The sequence below is a fragment of the Ambystoma mexicanum genome, chromosome 3q (genome assembly GCF_040938575.1).
Source record: "Ambystoma mexicanum isolate Mex_15411 chromosome 3q, UKY_AmexF1_1, whole genome shotgun sequence".
Lineage (NCBI taxonomy): Eukaryota > Metazoa > Chordata > Amphibia > Caudata > Ambystomatidae > Ambystoma > Ambystoma mexicanum.
The window spans coordinates 689,141,361-689,158,344 of record NC_090926.1 but is presented as its reverse complement, the minus strand read 5'-3'; the positions used below and the strand labels follow the sequence as shown (position 1 = coordinate 689,158,344).

At 45.4% G+C, this 16,984-nt stretch overlaps 1 protein-coding gene across 1 annotated transcript; it reads left to right on the top strand.

Annotated features, from left to right (window-relative positions):
- The first annotated feature begins 14,707 nt into the window (after positions 1-14,707).
- Positions 14,708-16,630, top strand: LOC138448005 (general transcription factor II-I repeat domain-containing protein 2A-like). The gene has a single exon (XM_069604537.1). It carries the CDS (start codon positions 14,708-14,710, stop codon positions 16,628-16,630), a length of 1,923 nt encoding a protein of 640 aa, XP_069460638.1.
- Positions 16,631-16,984: the final 354 nt, after the last annotated feature.

Sequence of the window (16,984 nt, the reverse complement as noted above, 5' to 3'; positions counted from 1 at the left end):
GTCTCAGAAAGTCTTGCAGGCACGGTGGCTGGGGTGTCCTCCTCTGACATTGTCAGTCGCAAGGTGCTATCCCCTGGTGTTTGGAGTTCTGATCCATGCTGGTGGCACGTGTAGGTGTGCTGCCCCAGTTGCTCCAGGAGGGAGTGGTGTCCTCTGAGCCTTCTTTCCCCATTCTGAAATGTGTGGCCACCAGGGGGGCCACACAGGCGGAGACCTGTCTCCTCGCCCGTTCCTCGAGCCTTCCCGCCGTTATTTCAGGCATGTGAGTAGCCACTGGGGGAACCGCACAGGCCGTGTTATGTCTGGGATCACCGACGTGGCCAGGGATGAGAGTGTGCTGTGTGGACCGCATAACTTTGTACCAACACCACAGGAAGCGCTTCCTCGGTTCTGTGTGAACGAGTGAGGAGGGCCGCGCCTCCCACTCCTGCACCGAGCGGCGATCCTAGGCCAGGGAACCTGTCTTCCTCATCGCCAATGTCAAATGGGGAGCAGCGCTCACCTTCTTAGGGCAGGGCACCGTGTCAGCATTCACACATTACAACAATAAGGAGGCCCACACGGAGGTACCGGTCTCAACTCCAACTTTAATGATAACTGCCCTCTGTTCCTCGTTCCCCGTCACTTCCCCTCCCCTGGGTCCCGCTCCACCCTAAACCCGACTTCCACATAAAGATGTGGATGAGAACTATATCTAAACATGACAGTTACTTTCACCCATCCCTCCCGGGGAGGGTACACTGCCAGGTTACACGTTGGATATGTATGCTTTCTCCCAGTAAAACGATGCTTTCTTTAGTATAAATGCTGGTTTCAGGGTTCAGCCCTTCGTACATACAAGCCCAGTCAAGGTGACACCTTTGTCTGCCGTCCAGTTATTTGGTATACAATGTATTGTGACTGTGCCTGAGCACTCTAAAATGTAGAGACTCGTCAGGCGGCATGATGGAGCCCCGGGCTGGGTGTTTGGCCTCCGCCCTCTTGCACAGTAGGTTTGATGACTGTCGCAGCCTCTTGGTGATAATAATTAAAATGACACACTTTAATTGTAAACTGGCAGCATTGCAGCGTTAGTCAAAGAGCCAGGAAACACATTCACGAATCTGGGCAAGGTGACAGACATTTGTTGGCAGCCGTGCGAGCGAGGAAACTCTCTGGGATGCAGGCTTCAGGAAAGTGGCTTTAAATACATCTGGGCCGTCTGCAGACACTGAAATATGATCATGGCTGTGTGCGAATCACTGCATTGGAATGTTGATAGCCGCTACCAGTGGAGCATTCCCATTGCATCATTCTTTATTTGCGCGGGCAAATCAGGCCACCCAGTTAACAGCAATTTAGTCTATCAAAAAACACAAAGGAGGTCATGCTGGATCGAGGTGTACCGTAAATACAAAGTGAAAAGCCTTGGGTAAGGCTTTTACGCCTTTCATTTCATGTCATGACTATTTTCATTCATTTGTATGGCGGAAATGAAGAGCGGATCATGAGTTACAATTCCAACACCGCCCTTCATCTCGACCATACAAAGGCGCCAGCATTTGTGTCAGCACTCATTTCCATTAATGTGCAAATGTTGGGGATTCCTATGGACTCCATAGAAATCCATTATAAATGCTGCCTGCCATACCAGCATTGGACAGTAGGGGTCAGTAGCCCCTTTGTACTAACTTGGTGTATAGGGACACCAGGGTTAGGGTGGAAATGTCTTATCTAGAAGAGACAGCGAGGGCAGCCCTAGTGTCCTGTGGAATCTTTTTTATAAAAACCTTTATATTTGCATTTGTTTTTTTATTTTATTTTATATAGCACCTTAATCCAAAGCGCTGAACAGAATTTAAAAACATACGGTACAAAATAAGGAACAATGGTACATGTCAAACATCAATTCTGGTAGCGAGCAATCAAGGGCAATGGAGAAGATGCATTTCGGAGAGACACGAAAGAGAGAATAGGCAGTGATAGATCGAAGTGAAAAAGGGAGAGCGTTCCAATGTAGAGGGGCAAGAAGCTGAAAAGATCAGAAACGGGACTGGGCACAAGGGCGACGGGGAACGTTCAACCTAAAATGAGATGAAGAACGGAGAGAATGAGAGGGAGTGTAGAAAGACAAGAGCACTGCAGAGATTTAAAGACTAAGAAAAGAAAATGAAATTTAAGTTGGGAGTGAAAAGGTAGCCAGCGAAGCGAGAAAAGTGATGGTGAAATAGGGTCACGTTAGGACAGAAGACAAAGTAAACGAACAGAGGAGTGATCAATTGATTTTAGAGGAGCAAGGCAAGAGCAAAGGAGACCTAAAAGCGTAACAGAACAGTAGAAAAGTCGAGAAGAGATGAGAGAAGAAATAAGAAGTTTTGTAGCATGAAAGGTAAGAGAGGAGCAAACCTTACGAATATTACAGAGATGAAAGCGACAGGAACGAGACGTGAGAGAAATGTGCTGAATAAAAGCAAGATTTGAGTCAAAGTAAAGACCAAGATTGCGTGCAGTAGGAGTAATAGAGAGAGTAGAGGGAGGAAAAGAAATAGACAGAGGAGGAGGATGTGGAGGGAGAGTGTTTGTAGGGAAGAATAAAACTTCCATCTTCCCGGCATTTAGAGTGAGGAAGTGAGAAGCCATCCAAGATTTAATGGCAGAGAGGCAAGTCGAAAGAGTGTGGTTTATTTCGGAAGTGAAAGACAAGAAGGATGGAAAATGTTGTGTGTTATTAGCGTACAAGTGATGTGAACGACCAAAGGAGGAGATTATAGGAGCTAGTAGTGTAGTGTATAGTGAAAATAGAAAAGGACCCAGAACTGACCCTTGAGGGACTCTGTGTTCGAGGGGGAAAGGTAAGGAGGTCTTATCACTCCAGGAGACGGAGAAAGTTCTGTTAGACAGATAAGAAGAAAACCAGGAGGGAACAGAACCGCGAAGACCAAAGTAAGAAAGAGATTTCAAGAGCAAACAATGAGCCAAGGTGTCGAAAGCTGCAGATAGTTCGAGAAGAATAAGAAAAGAGGAGTGTTTAGCATAATGAGCAGAAAGAAGAGAGTTAAGCACACAGATTTGAGCGGTGTCAGTGGAGTGACGGGGACGAAAACCAGACTGGGAGGGAGGGAGAAGAGATAAATCAGTGACAAAGGATGAAATCTGAGAGCATACCATGTGCTCCAGAAGGTTGGATAGATAGGGCAGAAGAGAGATAGGACGGAAGTTAGTGGCGATAAGAGGATTGGCTGTGGTTTTTTTTTAGAATAGGAATAATGGTTGCATATTTGAAAGCTGATGGAAAAATAGAAGTAGAAAGGCAAATGTTAAAGAAGGAAACAAGAAATGGTACAAGAAGAGGGTAGACTTTGGGAATAAGTGTATATGGAATTGGAACCATAGGAGCTTCTGTAGGATGAGCTTTGGCCAACAAGAGTAGCACATTGGAATCTGAGACAGGAGCAAAGTTAGAAATGAGAGTAGAGGGAGAAGGAGGGGGGTGCAGTGTTGGAAAAAGACGAGTTTACAATGTCCTGACGTTAAAAAAAATGAACTTTAGAAGAGAAAAAGAGAGCAAAATCGAACGCAGAAAGTGTAGAGTTAATAGAGGGATCAGAAGAAGGAGGGGAGAGGAGCCGTGTTAAAGTTTGAAAGAGACGCCTACGGTGAGCAGATTGAGTGTGGAGCAGGTCAGAGAAGTAAGTGCATTTAGCAGAGTTTAGACAAGTGTCATACAGAGTGTGATAGGAGAAATAAGCAGAACATCAGATGAGGATCGAGTTTTAAGCCAGGGCCTTTCCAAGCAACAGAGAAGATGCAGCATAGAACAGAGATGAGAAGAGAGCCAAGGTTGGGCAGTGTTACGAGTAGGCTGCAAAGCAGAAAGAGGATAGAGTTGATCAAGGCCTGAAGAAAGAGATAAGGAAATGGTGGACGTGGCCTCGCAGGGGAGAGAGAGGAGAACTTTGTGATAGAGGTAAGAATAGTAGTACAAGTGTCATAAAAAAGCAAAGCGTTAAAGTTGCCTAAGTCGCATTGAAAACATTTTTTGGGAGTAAGAGGAATAGTGGAGATATAAGAAGTATGAGGAAGAAGTGATACAGAGAGTAATGAATGGTCAGATAGATCGACAGGTAAGGCTAATCCGGAAGAGGCAGTAAGCGTTGAAAGAATGATTAGGTCTAGTGACGAGGCAGAAATATGAGTAGGAGGAGTGGAAAGTGAAGAAAGTAAATCAGAATCAAGAATAGAGAGAAAGGGAGAGGCAAAGTGAGTAGAGGAAAGGTGAAGGTTCAAATTTCCTAGTAGGACAAGCGGAGTAGGACTGGGAAGAAGATGACAGAGACAATGGTCAATATCCTCACAAAATGACCCAAGCGGGCCAGGCGGACGGTAGACAATAAGAAAAGAAATATCATGGGGAGCGGTGAAGATCTTATAAATAAACTCAAAGGAGGTGTAGCCAGGTATGGCAACTGGTTAAGGAATAGGCGAATAGGAGGAGCGATAAAGTATACCAATGCCGCCTTCGCGGCCGGTGGCTTGAGGGACGTGAGCAAAGGAAGACAGGGAAGAGGTAAGTGAAGCAGCAACAGTTGAGTTATGAGGTAGAATCCAGGTTTCGGTAATACAGAGAAAATGAAAACGTAATCTTAAGAAAAGGTCAATTACTGCAGATGGTTTATTACATTAGGACCTGGCCTTCCAGAGGCTCAGGTCAATGGCAGTGGAAGTATTGGTAGTCAATGGATAAGTGAGGTTGGGATAGGAACATGAATATGTAGACCGGCTGTCCGATTGAGGGCTATCAGAAGATAAAAAAATTGATATTAATTTAGTCATGTAGAAATAGACCAGTACCTTGATGGAATTCCTGATAATGGACACACTGGCGTAACAGGGGTCCCTGCATCCTGCGCGGTGGGGGGCCCCGATAGAACCTGTCCTCGGAGGGGGCCCCACTTGGGGGGAAAAAAGAAAAAAATATGTTTTCAAAATCTTTTTTTTAATTTTTTATTTCTTTTTGAAATCACTCTGCCTTCATAAAGAAAAGAATGTGTTTGTGAAGGCAGAGTGACTACAAAAAGGACCTTTCTTTTTGAAGTCCGAGGGCTGCCCCACCCCATGACATGGAAGACCCCAGGCTGGATGCCTCCATGTCATGGGGTGGGGAGCCGTATGACTTCAAAAAGAAATAGTTTATTTTTGAAGTCACTCTGCCTTCATAAAGAAATGATTTCCGTTATGGTTTGGTCCTTAACGGAAATCATTCCTTTATGAAGTCAGAGTGATTTCAAAAAGAAACAATTTCTTTTTGCAGTAATAGGGTTCCCCTCAACACCATGACGTGTGTGTGTATGAGTGTATTGTGAAAGTGTGTACACTTAAATGTGTAGGTGGCTGCCTGTGTGAGTGTATGGTGAAAGGGTGCACACAAATGTATGCGTGACTGGGTGTGTATGTGTGTGGTGAAAGGGTGCACATTTAAATGTATGGGTGGCTGCCTGGGTGTGCCTGCACGGTGAAAGGGTGCACACTTAAATGTGTAGGTGGTTACCTGGCTGTGTGCCTGTATGGTGAAAGGGTGCACACTTAAATATATGAATGGCTGGGTGTGCGTGTACATGGTGAATGGTGTGTGTGCTTTTGTTCAGGGGTGCAACAAAACCTACATTTCGGGGGGCTGATCCTTCAAATGTTGCGAGAGGCGCCAACTTCATGGGCTGTGGGGGAGGGGCAAACTTATTTGTGTGGGGGCATCCAACTTCTTTAGGCATTGTAATGAGACTATTCTAGCGCAGCTACAATGCTACAAGCAGTTAACTCTCTCCTTTAAGTGTGAAAGCACCCACTTATGAACTGCTGTGAGAATGAACAGTCTCCTGTTCCCTTTTTACCCTTCCAATCGCTTCCCTGGCATGAAAGTACTAAACCCACATAATGATTTCAATTGCCTAAAAAATTTGACATTTGAATGCAGGTAATAATAATGAAATGCTTTTCGTTAGTAATTGCTGGGCTCTTGTTAACAGCGAAACCCAGGTGCCATTTTACATCTGTGGCCTGTTCTGTCCGGCAACTGCTCTGAAGGTCAGCCAGGTTGAGTCAACATAGCCCAAAATGTATGGGGGTGAGTGCTGCAGACCAGTCAACTCAATATTGTTAAGCCCCCACTTGTGTTTAATGCCTTAATTACTTATTGGTAATCATCATTACTCCTAGCCCTATTCTTCCTTGTCCCAGTACTTGTGTATGAGGTAGTACTTGTGTATGAGGCAATATACATAATATGCCTCATACACAATTTGCCGCATACACAAGTACTGGGATTAGGCAGAGGTACATGGAAGTAATGCCCGACTCAGCTACCTGTATCTTCATTACTCTTCTTCATTCCCTGTACTTACCTATGACCCATGAGGCAAGGAGCCTCAAAAAAAAGCTCTGGGACAAGGAAGAGGGACGTGAAGGTAATTCTGGGCCAAGAAGCTGATTTTGGAGGTTGGGGTAGGGGTGAGAGGAAGAGGGGATTTGTGGGGGGCGATATTGTGCAATAAATCATAATAGTTGTCCATGTCCAGGCTAAGCAGGCATGATATGTGATATTAGTGGCTAGAGAGGCATTTTGGTGTAGCCAGTCTAGTTATTCCTCAGTTTGGTATGACTTTTTGTAACTGCAAATTTCTGATAAAGCAGTCCTGCTAAGAGTAATTACCTGGCTAAACTGGCATTTTGGAGCTGCTAGTCTAGCCGATTCTTACTGCAGCATTGTATATTTTTTTGGGCATTTGTGATAAAATGATATCATGTGTCTATTATAACACGTCTGTACACAAGTGTTTCTAGGCGCGACAATCAAGGGAGGGAGGATAGAGGGAGGACAAGACAAATGATCTTACTAGGCCTTGTGTCATTCAGATTGTGCAAATGCGAGAATGAGAAATGCAAGGGGAAAGGGAGGGGGGAAATGCAAGGAAGAAGGGAGTAGAAAACAGGGCAGTAATGCCCTGAGTAAGTGCAGCCAGGGCAGTGCGGCTCTGGGTATTTCAAGGAGAACAAGGGACTGTAGGGTTACAGTTACAGCCCCTAGGTGCGTGGTAGGATGGAGGCAGTGGAGGGTGACTGATTAAGAAAGAGCCTGGACTCAGTGAGACTATGAGGGTAGCCAAACAATCAGTCAGTACAGCAGAGAGGTAGGTCAGGTAGGTCAGCAGGAGAGGGATAGAGAGCGAAAGCAGAGGAGAAGAGGAAAGTTTTGAGCTGCTTCCGGAACATGAGGTGGTCCGCTAAAGTTTGAGAGGCGGAGGGAGGCCATTTCAGAGGGAGGCATCTGCAGAGGAGAGAGATCTACCCCAAAATCTCTGCCTGGAGAAGCGTCTCTCCCGTAGAGAGTTGGAGGTAGCTGGGGGAAGGACTCGAGAAAGAAGGTATTTTGGAAGAGAGATTGGATGTAGTGTGGGCCCGACCCCAGAAAGCCTTGTGGACAATGCAAAGGGTCTTGAGCTTGATTCTTGCAGCCACTGGGAGCAAGCAGAGAAATTTCAGGGCTGGCGAGATATGATCCCTGGCCAAGGAGAAGTCTTGCAGTCCTGTTCTGGATTAGTTGCAGAGGGCAGAGATTAGAGGAAGGCAGCTTGAGAAAGAGGTTAGAGCCTAGGGAGAAACAGGGTTTTGGAGACAGTGAGCCTCTGGGGGAAAGTGAGAAAGAGAAGAGTCCCTGTGATGAGGAGTAGCTACTAGGTAGTGGGACTTCTTTGCGATGTCCGAGATGCGAGGAGAGAAAGAGTTAGTGGAGTCGAAGATGACACAAATGGTTTTTTACCTCCCAGGAAGGCGAAGGAAGAGGGCCCAAGGTGGGCGGCCAGAGTGAGAGAGGGAAAGCAGGGGCAAGGGTCCCAATGAGATGGATCTCCATATTGATGGCATTATGGCAGAGATCGTTGGAGGCTCACCAATCCTAAATCACGGATAGACAGTCAGGAATGAGCGGGAGATGAGAGGAGCCTCAAGGAAAGTGGAATGCCATCTGCATAACTCTGAAAGTTAGAGGAGAAGGTAGAGATCAGGTGGGCCAAAGGGACCAAGAAGAGGTTGAAAAACCAAGGTGAGAGGATAGAGTTCTGGGGAACGCCACAGGTAGAGAGAGAGGTGGCGGAGAGAAAGGGGCCAAGTTGGACCTGGGAGGGGCAGTCCAAGAGGAAGGAGGTCAGCCACTCCAGGACCTGATCCGTGATGCCCAGGTTCTCACGTAGTCGATTAATCAGGCTGGCATGGCTGACTGTGTCGAAAGTAGAGGAAAGATCAAGGAGGGCTAGGACAGAAGGAATGCTGGAATCAAGGTTAGAGAGCAGATCTTCACGGGTGTTCAGGAGAGCAGTTTCCGCGCCTCTGGCAGCTCTGAAGCCAGACTGATGGTCATGGAGATAACCAAGAGATTCCATGTGTAGAGAAAGCTGGGAGATTGCTAGCTTTTTTCCAAGAGTTTGCCCAGGAAAGGGGTGATGGAGATTGGGCAATAGTTTTCCGGACAGGTAGGATCGGCAGACGGCTTCTAGAGGAGTGGGTGCACAAGGGAGTGCTTAAGGGGAGATGGGAACGTTCCAGTGGTGAAAGAGTGATTACAGAAATCGACCAAGGCTGCAGCGGGGGTGTCAATATGGTCCATGATGGTTCTGGAGGAGCAGGGGAGCACCTGTTTGAACGACACTTTCATGGATCAGGCTTGTCTAGAAACCTTGTCAGGTGTTGTCAGAGAGAAAGAGGAGAAAGGAGGAGGAGAGGTAGAGATGGCCAAAGGGGGGCAGCGAGAGGAAGAGGGAGAAGGAGAGGAGATAGTGGAAAGGATGTCCTGAGTTTTAGGTGAGAAGTGAGAGGCCAGAGCCATACAGAGGGCCTGGGAGGGAACAGGAGAGGTGGAGACCGCAACAGGGTTTACCAGTTCCAAGTAGATTTTAAAGAGTTTTGCTGTGTTGTTAGAGGACGCAGAGACCTGGGCTTTAATGTGTGCTCTCTTCTTGATGAGTGTTACTGCTTCGACTGGCATTTTTGTGCAACCAGTCTAGGTATGTCTAAATGTGGCCTGGGATGCTTTCTTGTAATGTTATTACGTGTCTACACTGGTCTACATTGTGCAGCCAGTGGGACAAGTTTTTCAATGTGGCATGGCATTTTTAATAGCAACGCTTTTAATGTTCCTGTGCACTGTTGGTGACTTGCATGTATTGGATTGGTGTTACCCTACAAAATAATTGCAAACACTCTCAGAAAGTGTGCTGTATATTGCATTAAAACACATATTTAATTATTGCTCCTAGTACAGTGTGCGGCATATCCCGTCAGCAGCAAGCTCATACGTATTGTGCAAGAGTGATAATCTAGGCCGGCCCGAGTGTACGACAACCCGTGATTTGTTACCGAGTTGGGAGGGAGGCCCCCTCAGCATGGCTCGCAGGAGGGCCCCCACATTTTGTGTTACACCACTGAATGGACAATAATTTGCCTGGTAGTACTGAGACGGACATGAGGCCAAAGCACAACATGGCTACAGGGTCATGGGCCCCGGTCCCACCTCAGACAGCTGCAGACAACAGGAAGCAGCAACTTGGCCGAACTTCGCCACGGCTTCACCAAAGGGGGCTGGCCTTGTATCCGGCACGTGGGATGATAGTGAAGCTGGGGGCGTGGCTAATGAGTTGCCAGGTGCAACTTAACAACCACAATCACAATGCAGCTGATATTCACAGGCCTTAGGGCCGCGGGAGCATCACGAATTCTGATGGAGATGATCTGCATCAATCACTGGGCTAAGTCACATGCAGCCCAGCTGAGCAAGATGGTAAGGCACATGCGGCTGATGCAGACAGCAGGAAGCAGCAACTTGGCCGAACGTCGCCACGGCTTCGTCAAGGGGGGGGGGTCTTGTAGCCAGCAAGCGGGATGATAGTGAGGCTGGGGGCATGGCTAATGAGTTGCCGGGTGTAACTAAGCAACCACAATGACAACACAGCTGATATTCACGTGCCTCAGGGCCACGGGGGCACCACGAATCCTGATGTAGATAATCTGTATCAATCACTGGGCAAAGTCACATGCAGTCCAGCTGAGCAAGATGGTAAGGCGCACGCGGTCGCTGCAGACAGCAGGAAGCTTGAACCATCTGTTGGATTTGAAATACTCTTTGAGCCGTCTGTAACACAAGGCACCGAAAGGGTGAACCAAAGTTCATTGAGGTGCTAGGTACCAGAGCGCTAAGAGGCAGATGAAGCATAATTGCCAGAAAACACAGAAGATGAATGCACTGAGATCCTGATTTGCTTGATTTACATTCACAGTTAGGTAAAAATACTATTTTGCCAAACTTCTTAGAGAGGTGCATTAAAATTGAAGGCACGCCTCTGTACGATCACGTCAGAAAAAATATAACCCGTTAGGGAAAAAAGGCCAAGAGCTTTCTTGCAAGGGTAACAAGTTTTAACCGTACAAAAAGTAAGGGTGAAAGCAAAGAACTCTGCTGCTCGAGAACATTCTGGCTCCATGTGATACAAAAATAAGCTTATAAGACGTCACCACGTCATCACCATATAGTAATAATCTGCGTGGCTGGTTGGTGAAACCCTATACATGGGCCTGCTCCATCGGGGATTCCAGGCTGCAATTGGTTCTAGTCTTGCCCGTCTGTCTTCTCTCACCTGGGGTCAGCTGGGCTCATCTCTCCAGGGACTGAAGGTCAGGTGCTTCACATGTTGCTATTACAGAGTGAACCGAGGATAGAACAGGGGCAACGTGCTGGTCTTGGAAGAAAGACCATGCAGAGCTACAGAGATTTGAGCCAGCATAGCAATAAGCATACACTATTGACATTAAAATGCATAACAACACGTTGTATTATTATTAAACCATTTTATTTTGTTATTAAACCATTTCATTTTGTAACATAAGTACCGCAACAAAGACAGATGATTGATAAGCCACCCATAGTATTTGTAACACAAGTACCGCTACAGTGACAGGCGATTGACAAGCCACCCAGAAACATGTAAACAATGATTATAATATCAAGTTAGGGCACCTGCTAGGACATCCTGCACTTGAATACTTTAGCAGCCATTTTGAAACATACAGACTCTAACGGATATGCTGCATATCGTGGTGTGCTTCCTGAATAAAAGTAAGACAATACTGATGCTATGAACCATAAATTAGATCTCGAGCTGTAAACAGAATACTAATATCAGACTTTTAAATTATTATAGATCATATTAAAATGGATGAGATCACTACGTGTCAGTCCACCGTTCCATTCAATATCCTTCTAACGGACATACTTGAGAATACTGATAGGATGAGGTAAGCCTTACAATTTCTATATGGCTAAGTGACATTTTTGTACGAAACACATGCATATACTACTAGATTGATCCGACTATTTTGGACCCAGGTCAAGCATCTTTCATTGAAGAAATCAGCACAACCCTGAATATAGAAGCATTTCGATCTATATAAATCATCGTTTACAAGCTGATGATCTTTGGGAGGTAGGCTCCTCCTAAATATGGTATCCTATAGAGCAAGGTTGTCCAACCTATGGCCCGCGGGCCACAATGCGGCCCTCCGAGCCATTTCATGTGGCCCGCGAGGCTGAACAAACAAACAAAGGAAATACAAACAAACAAGCCGGCATGGGTTGTGATTTCCATTGGCTGAGAAACAGCCAATGGAAATACTGTTGCCATGCAAGGTACGTCATATTAAAAAAAAAAGAAAACCTTGCATGGTCACAGTATTTCCATTGGCTGTTTCTCAGCCAATGGAAATCACATACGTCATGTTTATGGGCGGAGTGAAGGTAAGGTATACCGTGCCGGCACCACCTTCACACTTCTTTTCCAGCCCAGCCCAGCCAAGCCCAGCCCAGCCCAGCATCACGTCGGTGACCAAGCGAGGCCTGGTAAGTTTTCTTTCTGTGTTTTCTTTTTTTTTTTTTTTTGGTACGCCACGGCCGTTTATTTATTTATTTGTTAAACGTTTGTCGGGTCCGTGGACCCGATTAATTTATTTATTTCCGCAATGTTGGTTGGGCCCAACATTGCGGAAATAAATAAATTAATCGGTCCACGGACCCGACAAACATTGAATAAATTAATAAATAATGTGGGCCGTGGCAGCGGAGCACTGTGACTGCCTCTGGTGCCCCCTTACAGGGGGCACCAGAGGCAGTTACATGCCCAGTGCATTTTAGACAGCACAATGTTTGTCGGGTCCTTGGACCCGAATTATGTGCCGTGGTGGGGGACTGTTACTGCCTCTGGTGCCCCCTGTAAGGGGGCACCAGAGGCAGTAACAGGCCACGGGCCAGTTCATTTATTAATTTATTCAATGTTTGTCGGGTCCGTAGACCCGATTGATTTATTTATTTCCGCAATGTTGGTTGGGCCCAACATTGCGGAAATAAATACATTAATCGGGTCCACGGACCCGACAAACATTGAATAAATTAATAAATAATGCGGGCCGTGGCAGCGGAGCACTGTGACTGCTTCTGGTGCCCCCTTACAGGGGGCACCAGAGGCAGTTACAGGCCCAGTGCATTTTAGGCAGCACAATGTTTGTCGGGTCCTTGGACCCGAATTATGTGCCGTGGTGGGGGACTGTTACTGCCTCTGGTGCCCCCTATAAGGGGGCACCAGAGGCAGTAACAGGCCACGGGCCAGTTTATTATTCAATGTTTGTCGGGTCCGTGGACCCGATTGATTTATTTATTTCCGCAATGTTGGTTGGGCCATGTCCATGTCTAGACTAGCCAGGGTACCTTAGGGTGAAGCCTTAAGTCCCCAAACATATATGAATTGGGATAAATATTCACTCTTGTAGTTGCAGTGTTCCACTTAGTGTCACATGTGTTTTGTTAGTTGGGACAATCTTGAGCCAACATGTCCAATTCAACCTGACATATTTCCATGTGGTAGCATTTTATTTATTTAATTGTTTTTTTATAAGCTAAATGTAATACCTGAGTTCGGTTTCTAAGTGCGGATCTGGGATTTAAACCTCTGTTGCTCTACGTGGCCTTGCTTCCAAGACCAGCAGGTTGCCCCTGTGCTATCCGCCGTTTTTCATTGCTCCGTTATCGTGAGGTGGGTCACCTTGATGGAACATGCATTATGGCACCATCATGCACCTTCTGGGTATCATCAAGCATAGTGATCAAATCATGCAATGTTCACATACCGAATCAGTGGGTGTAGTTGGTAATTTCCAGAATATGGTAGTCTTGAGTAATTGGTTCATGGACTGCACAAAGGTTGACCTTGTACCAACCAGGGCCAGAGAGCAGGCCCTCAGAAACAGACACATGCAGCGCCTCAGGGAGATGACAGGTGTACAGAAGCCTACCAGCAGCCTGTGTTGGCCTGGGTATCTTCTGGAACTTGTTTTTGTTTCATTTAGCTGTGCAGTGTTTCCCTTTTGATTAAATGCATTATTTATGGAATGGGAGACTGCTGGAAGGGGGTACGAGAGGCATTTACAGGCCCGGTGCATTTTTTTAGGAGAATGTAGGTCGATAAATCAGTACCATCACAGGTTGGGTGATATTGTATGCATATTTGTTCTATAAAAAAGAGTTTTATTGTAAGTGCTATACAATAACATATTATCATTTGCCCTTGGACGTCTGCTTCCACTCATAGTAATTTGACAATATGGATCTATACACAAAGATATTAATGATACATATGGTGATCCATTCTTGTAGGAAATGTGTTCAATGTTTGTGGGGTACGTGGACCCGAGTTATTTTATTTCTGGGCCGTGGCGGTGGACTGTTACTGCCTATGGTGCCCCCTGGACCAGTCACCTATGGTAGCAGACATATAGGCTGAAATGGATCTAGTTGCAGCTCACTAATTGTGCCCCCTGCTCCTCATGAGCCGCCATAGTTGGTCAATCTAGTGGTGTGATCAGGAATCAAATTTAGGAGGGGCAAAGAGGGGGCCAAAGGCAAAAGTAGGGGACATGGGCTTTGGTCATGGTCATATATACTTTGGGAAAGAAGCATTGTGAAAGAAATTGCGCCTCCCCACTTATACAATGACATTATGTGTACTGGTTAATAGCCTTGCCTTTAATTTGCAGTACTACAAAGCTGGAAGACTCTGGCAACTAGCACGCCGTAACAAATAAAACATATTGTTCTCCTCAACAGGCATAACTTGTTGGCCACCTCCAACTCTATCAGCTCGCTGCAGCCACGACTTTTCCAGTTTTCCTGATACTATCGCTGACCTCCCTCTCTGTCCTCCACCAGGTAATAGCACTATCCTCTGAGTTTATCTGCGTTAGAACAAAGCTGACAGAGCAATTACTAATTTTTCAGTGGCATTTTAGTGTTTTATCTCCCTCTGGCTGCCTACCACGTGAGAATAAGAGCATTCCTTTGCATTAATTCATATTTAAGTAGCATCACAAGGGTGCCACAGCCTGTGTCCGCACCCACCCCCACTGACTTGTATATCACATGCCAAACACTGCTTCTCTACAGGCATTGTTATAGATTTGTGGGACAATACTATGAGTGAGGCTTTTTTAATCATGCCATACAGTGTGGCCCAATGTTCTGCCTATATTAAAACCACAACATTATTACTTAGTAATACAAGTAAGTTTGAATTGATTTTATTGTAATGGGCCTATGACAGCGTAGCTTTCATATGACTAAAACCTACCCAACTCTCAATAGATGCCGAATCAGAAGAAAAGAAAGATTCATGCTGAATGTCGTGTTTTCAAGGATAGTTGGGCCAAGGATTTCTTTGTGTGTGAACAAAAGGGGAACATCTTGTGTCTGATTTGCCAGGAAAAAGTAGCTGTCTACAAGGAATACAATGTCAAGCAGCATTATACTACAAAACATGCCACTGAATTTGACAACCTGATTGGCCAGATTAGGATTGATCGGGCGAACTCGATGAAGCAGGCCCTGATCGGGCAACAGTCGTTCTTCAAAGCTGGCAGACAGAACTCTGAGGCAGCAACCAAGATAGGTTACTTGATATCCGAGGCCATAGCGAGGAGACGGAAACCATTGTCCGATGGAGAATTTGTCAAAGATTGCTTGGGAATATTGACATCTGTGGCATTCCCTGACAAACAAGCAATGGTGGAGAAAATCAGTCTCTCACATCAGACAATTGCTAGACGAGTAGATGACCTATCATCAAACATTGCAGACTCACTGATGAAAAGATTGGGTGCCTGTCCGTTTTACAGTTGGGGAGTGGGTGAAAGCACAGATGTGAGTGATACCGCCCAACTGGCGATCTTTGTACGAGGAGTGACCAAAGAATTCCAAATTGTTGAGGAGCTATGTGACCTATGTTCAATGAAAGGCAAAACAACAGGACAAGACATTTTCAATGAAGTGAAACGTGTCTTGTTGAAATTCTATCTGCCAGAGGACAAACTCTGTGGTCTGACAATTGATGGGGCCCCTGCTCTGATCGGTAAACACAATGGATTTGTCAGTTTAATGGCAAAGTCAGTTCCCCAGAATGTCATCACGCATCACTGCATCATTCACCAGGAACAACTGTGCGCAAAGGCCTTGGAGATGACGCATGTGATGGAAAAGGTTGTTTCTATGGTGAATTTCATAAGGGCAAAAAGGCTTAACCATAGACAGTTCCAAGCATTTCTTGCGGGGATGGGAGCAGACCATGATGATGTGATCTACTTTTGCCAAGTTCGTTGGCTTAGCAGGGCAGCCACACTATCCAGATTCTGGTCACTGCTTAATGAAATTAAAACATTCATGATGAACAAAGGGAAAGATGTCACCTTCTTGGATGATGCGAGCTGGTTGAATTACTTGGCATTTCTTGTTGACATAACAAAATATCTTTCGGACCTGAAAATAAAACTGCAAGGGAAGGAACAGTTTGTGAACAAGCTGTATGAGCACATCCAATCCTTTGTTCATAAGCTGGAATTGTTTCAGAAACAGCTGAATGAAAAAAATGCTACTCATTTCACAGTACTGACGACTAGATCTGCTCACAGCATCAACCATGACAATTATTCGGCACTGGTTGGGAATCTTTTGAATGAATTTAAAAACAGATTTTCAGATTTCAGGGAGCACAGTGATGAGCTGAAGATTTTTGCAGATCCGTTTGGTACTAATGTCACCAATGCTCCTGACATGTTTCAAATGGAATTAATTGACATGCAAAGTAATGGTGACCTGAAGAGAGCCTTTTCTGAACATACCCAACATACATTTTATAGTAAATACATTACATGGGACTCTTTCCCAAATCTGTCTAATCATGCACTTCGGTTCATTGCACTTTTTGGCAGCACGTATTGTTGTGAACAGCTTTTCCCAAGATTGAAGAGCATAAAAACAAAATCAAGATCACTTTTGACAGATGGACACCTATCTGGAATACTCCGCATTGCCACATCAAGTGTGCCAGCGGATATTGAGCATTTGTGCAAGCAAAAACAATGCCAAGTGTCTCTGTTAGAATTATTCTTAACTGTGCTGAATGCTTTACAAGTTGCAACTTTACAAGTTACTAATCATGCAATAAAAAAAGTCCTTCATACTTTTAGATTGGGCTCGCATCGCGTTTCTTCAATTGGGTTCACCTTTGGGTGATCAATTTTCAACATTTTATCTTTTGAATGGGATTATGCTTCTTTCATTACCACAGAAGTAATGAATGTGTATTACAGAGATAAGCTGCCATATGTATTGGGCACACTGCACATGCTCAGGCAGCACCAATCATGCTTTGTACAGGACAATGCTGTCCTAAATTGGGAACAACTAGCATAGACATGTTGCTACAGAGGCATATTTTGGGCACAACCAGCATGCCAATGTGTTACATCAGTGGCAGTGCTGTCTTACACTGTGGACACATTGATCATTAAAATGTGGTGTTCTACAATGCTCTTGTCTGCTCTTGGTGACATGGAATGTACATGTTCCCCTTTAGAACTGATTGTA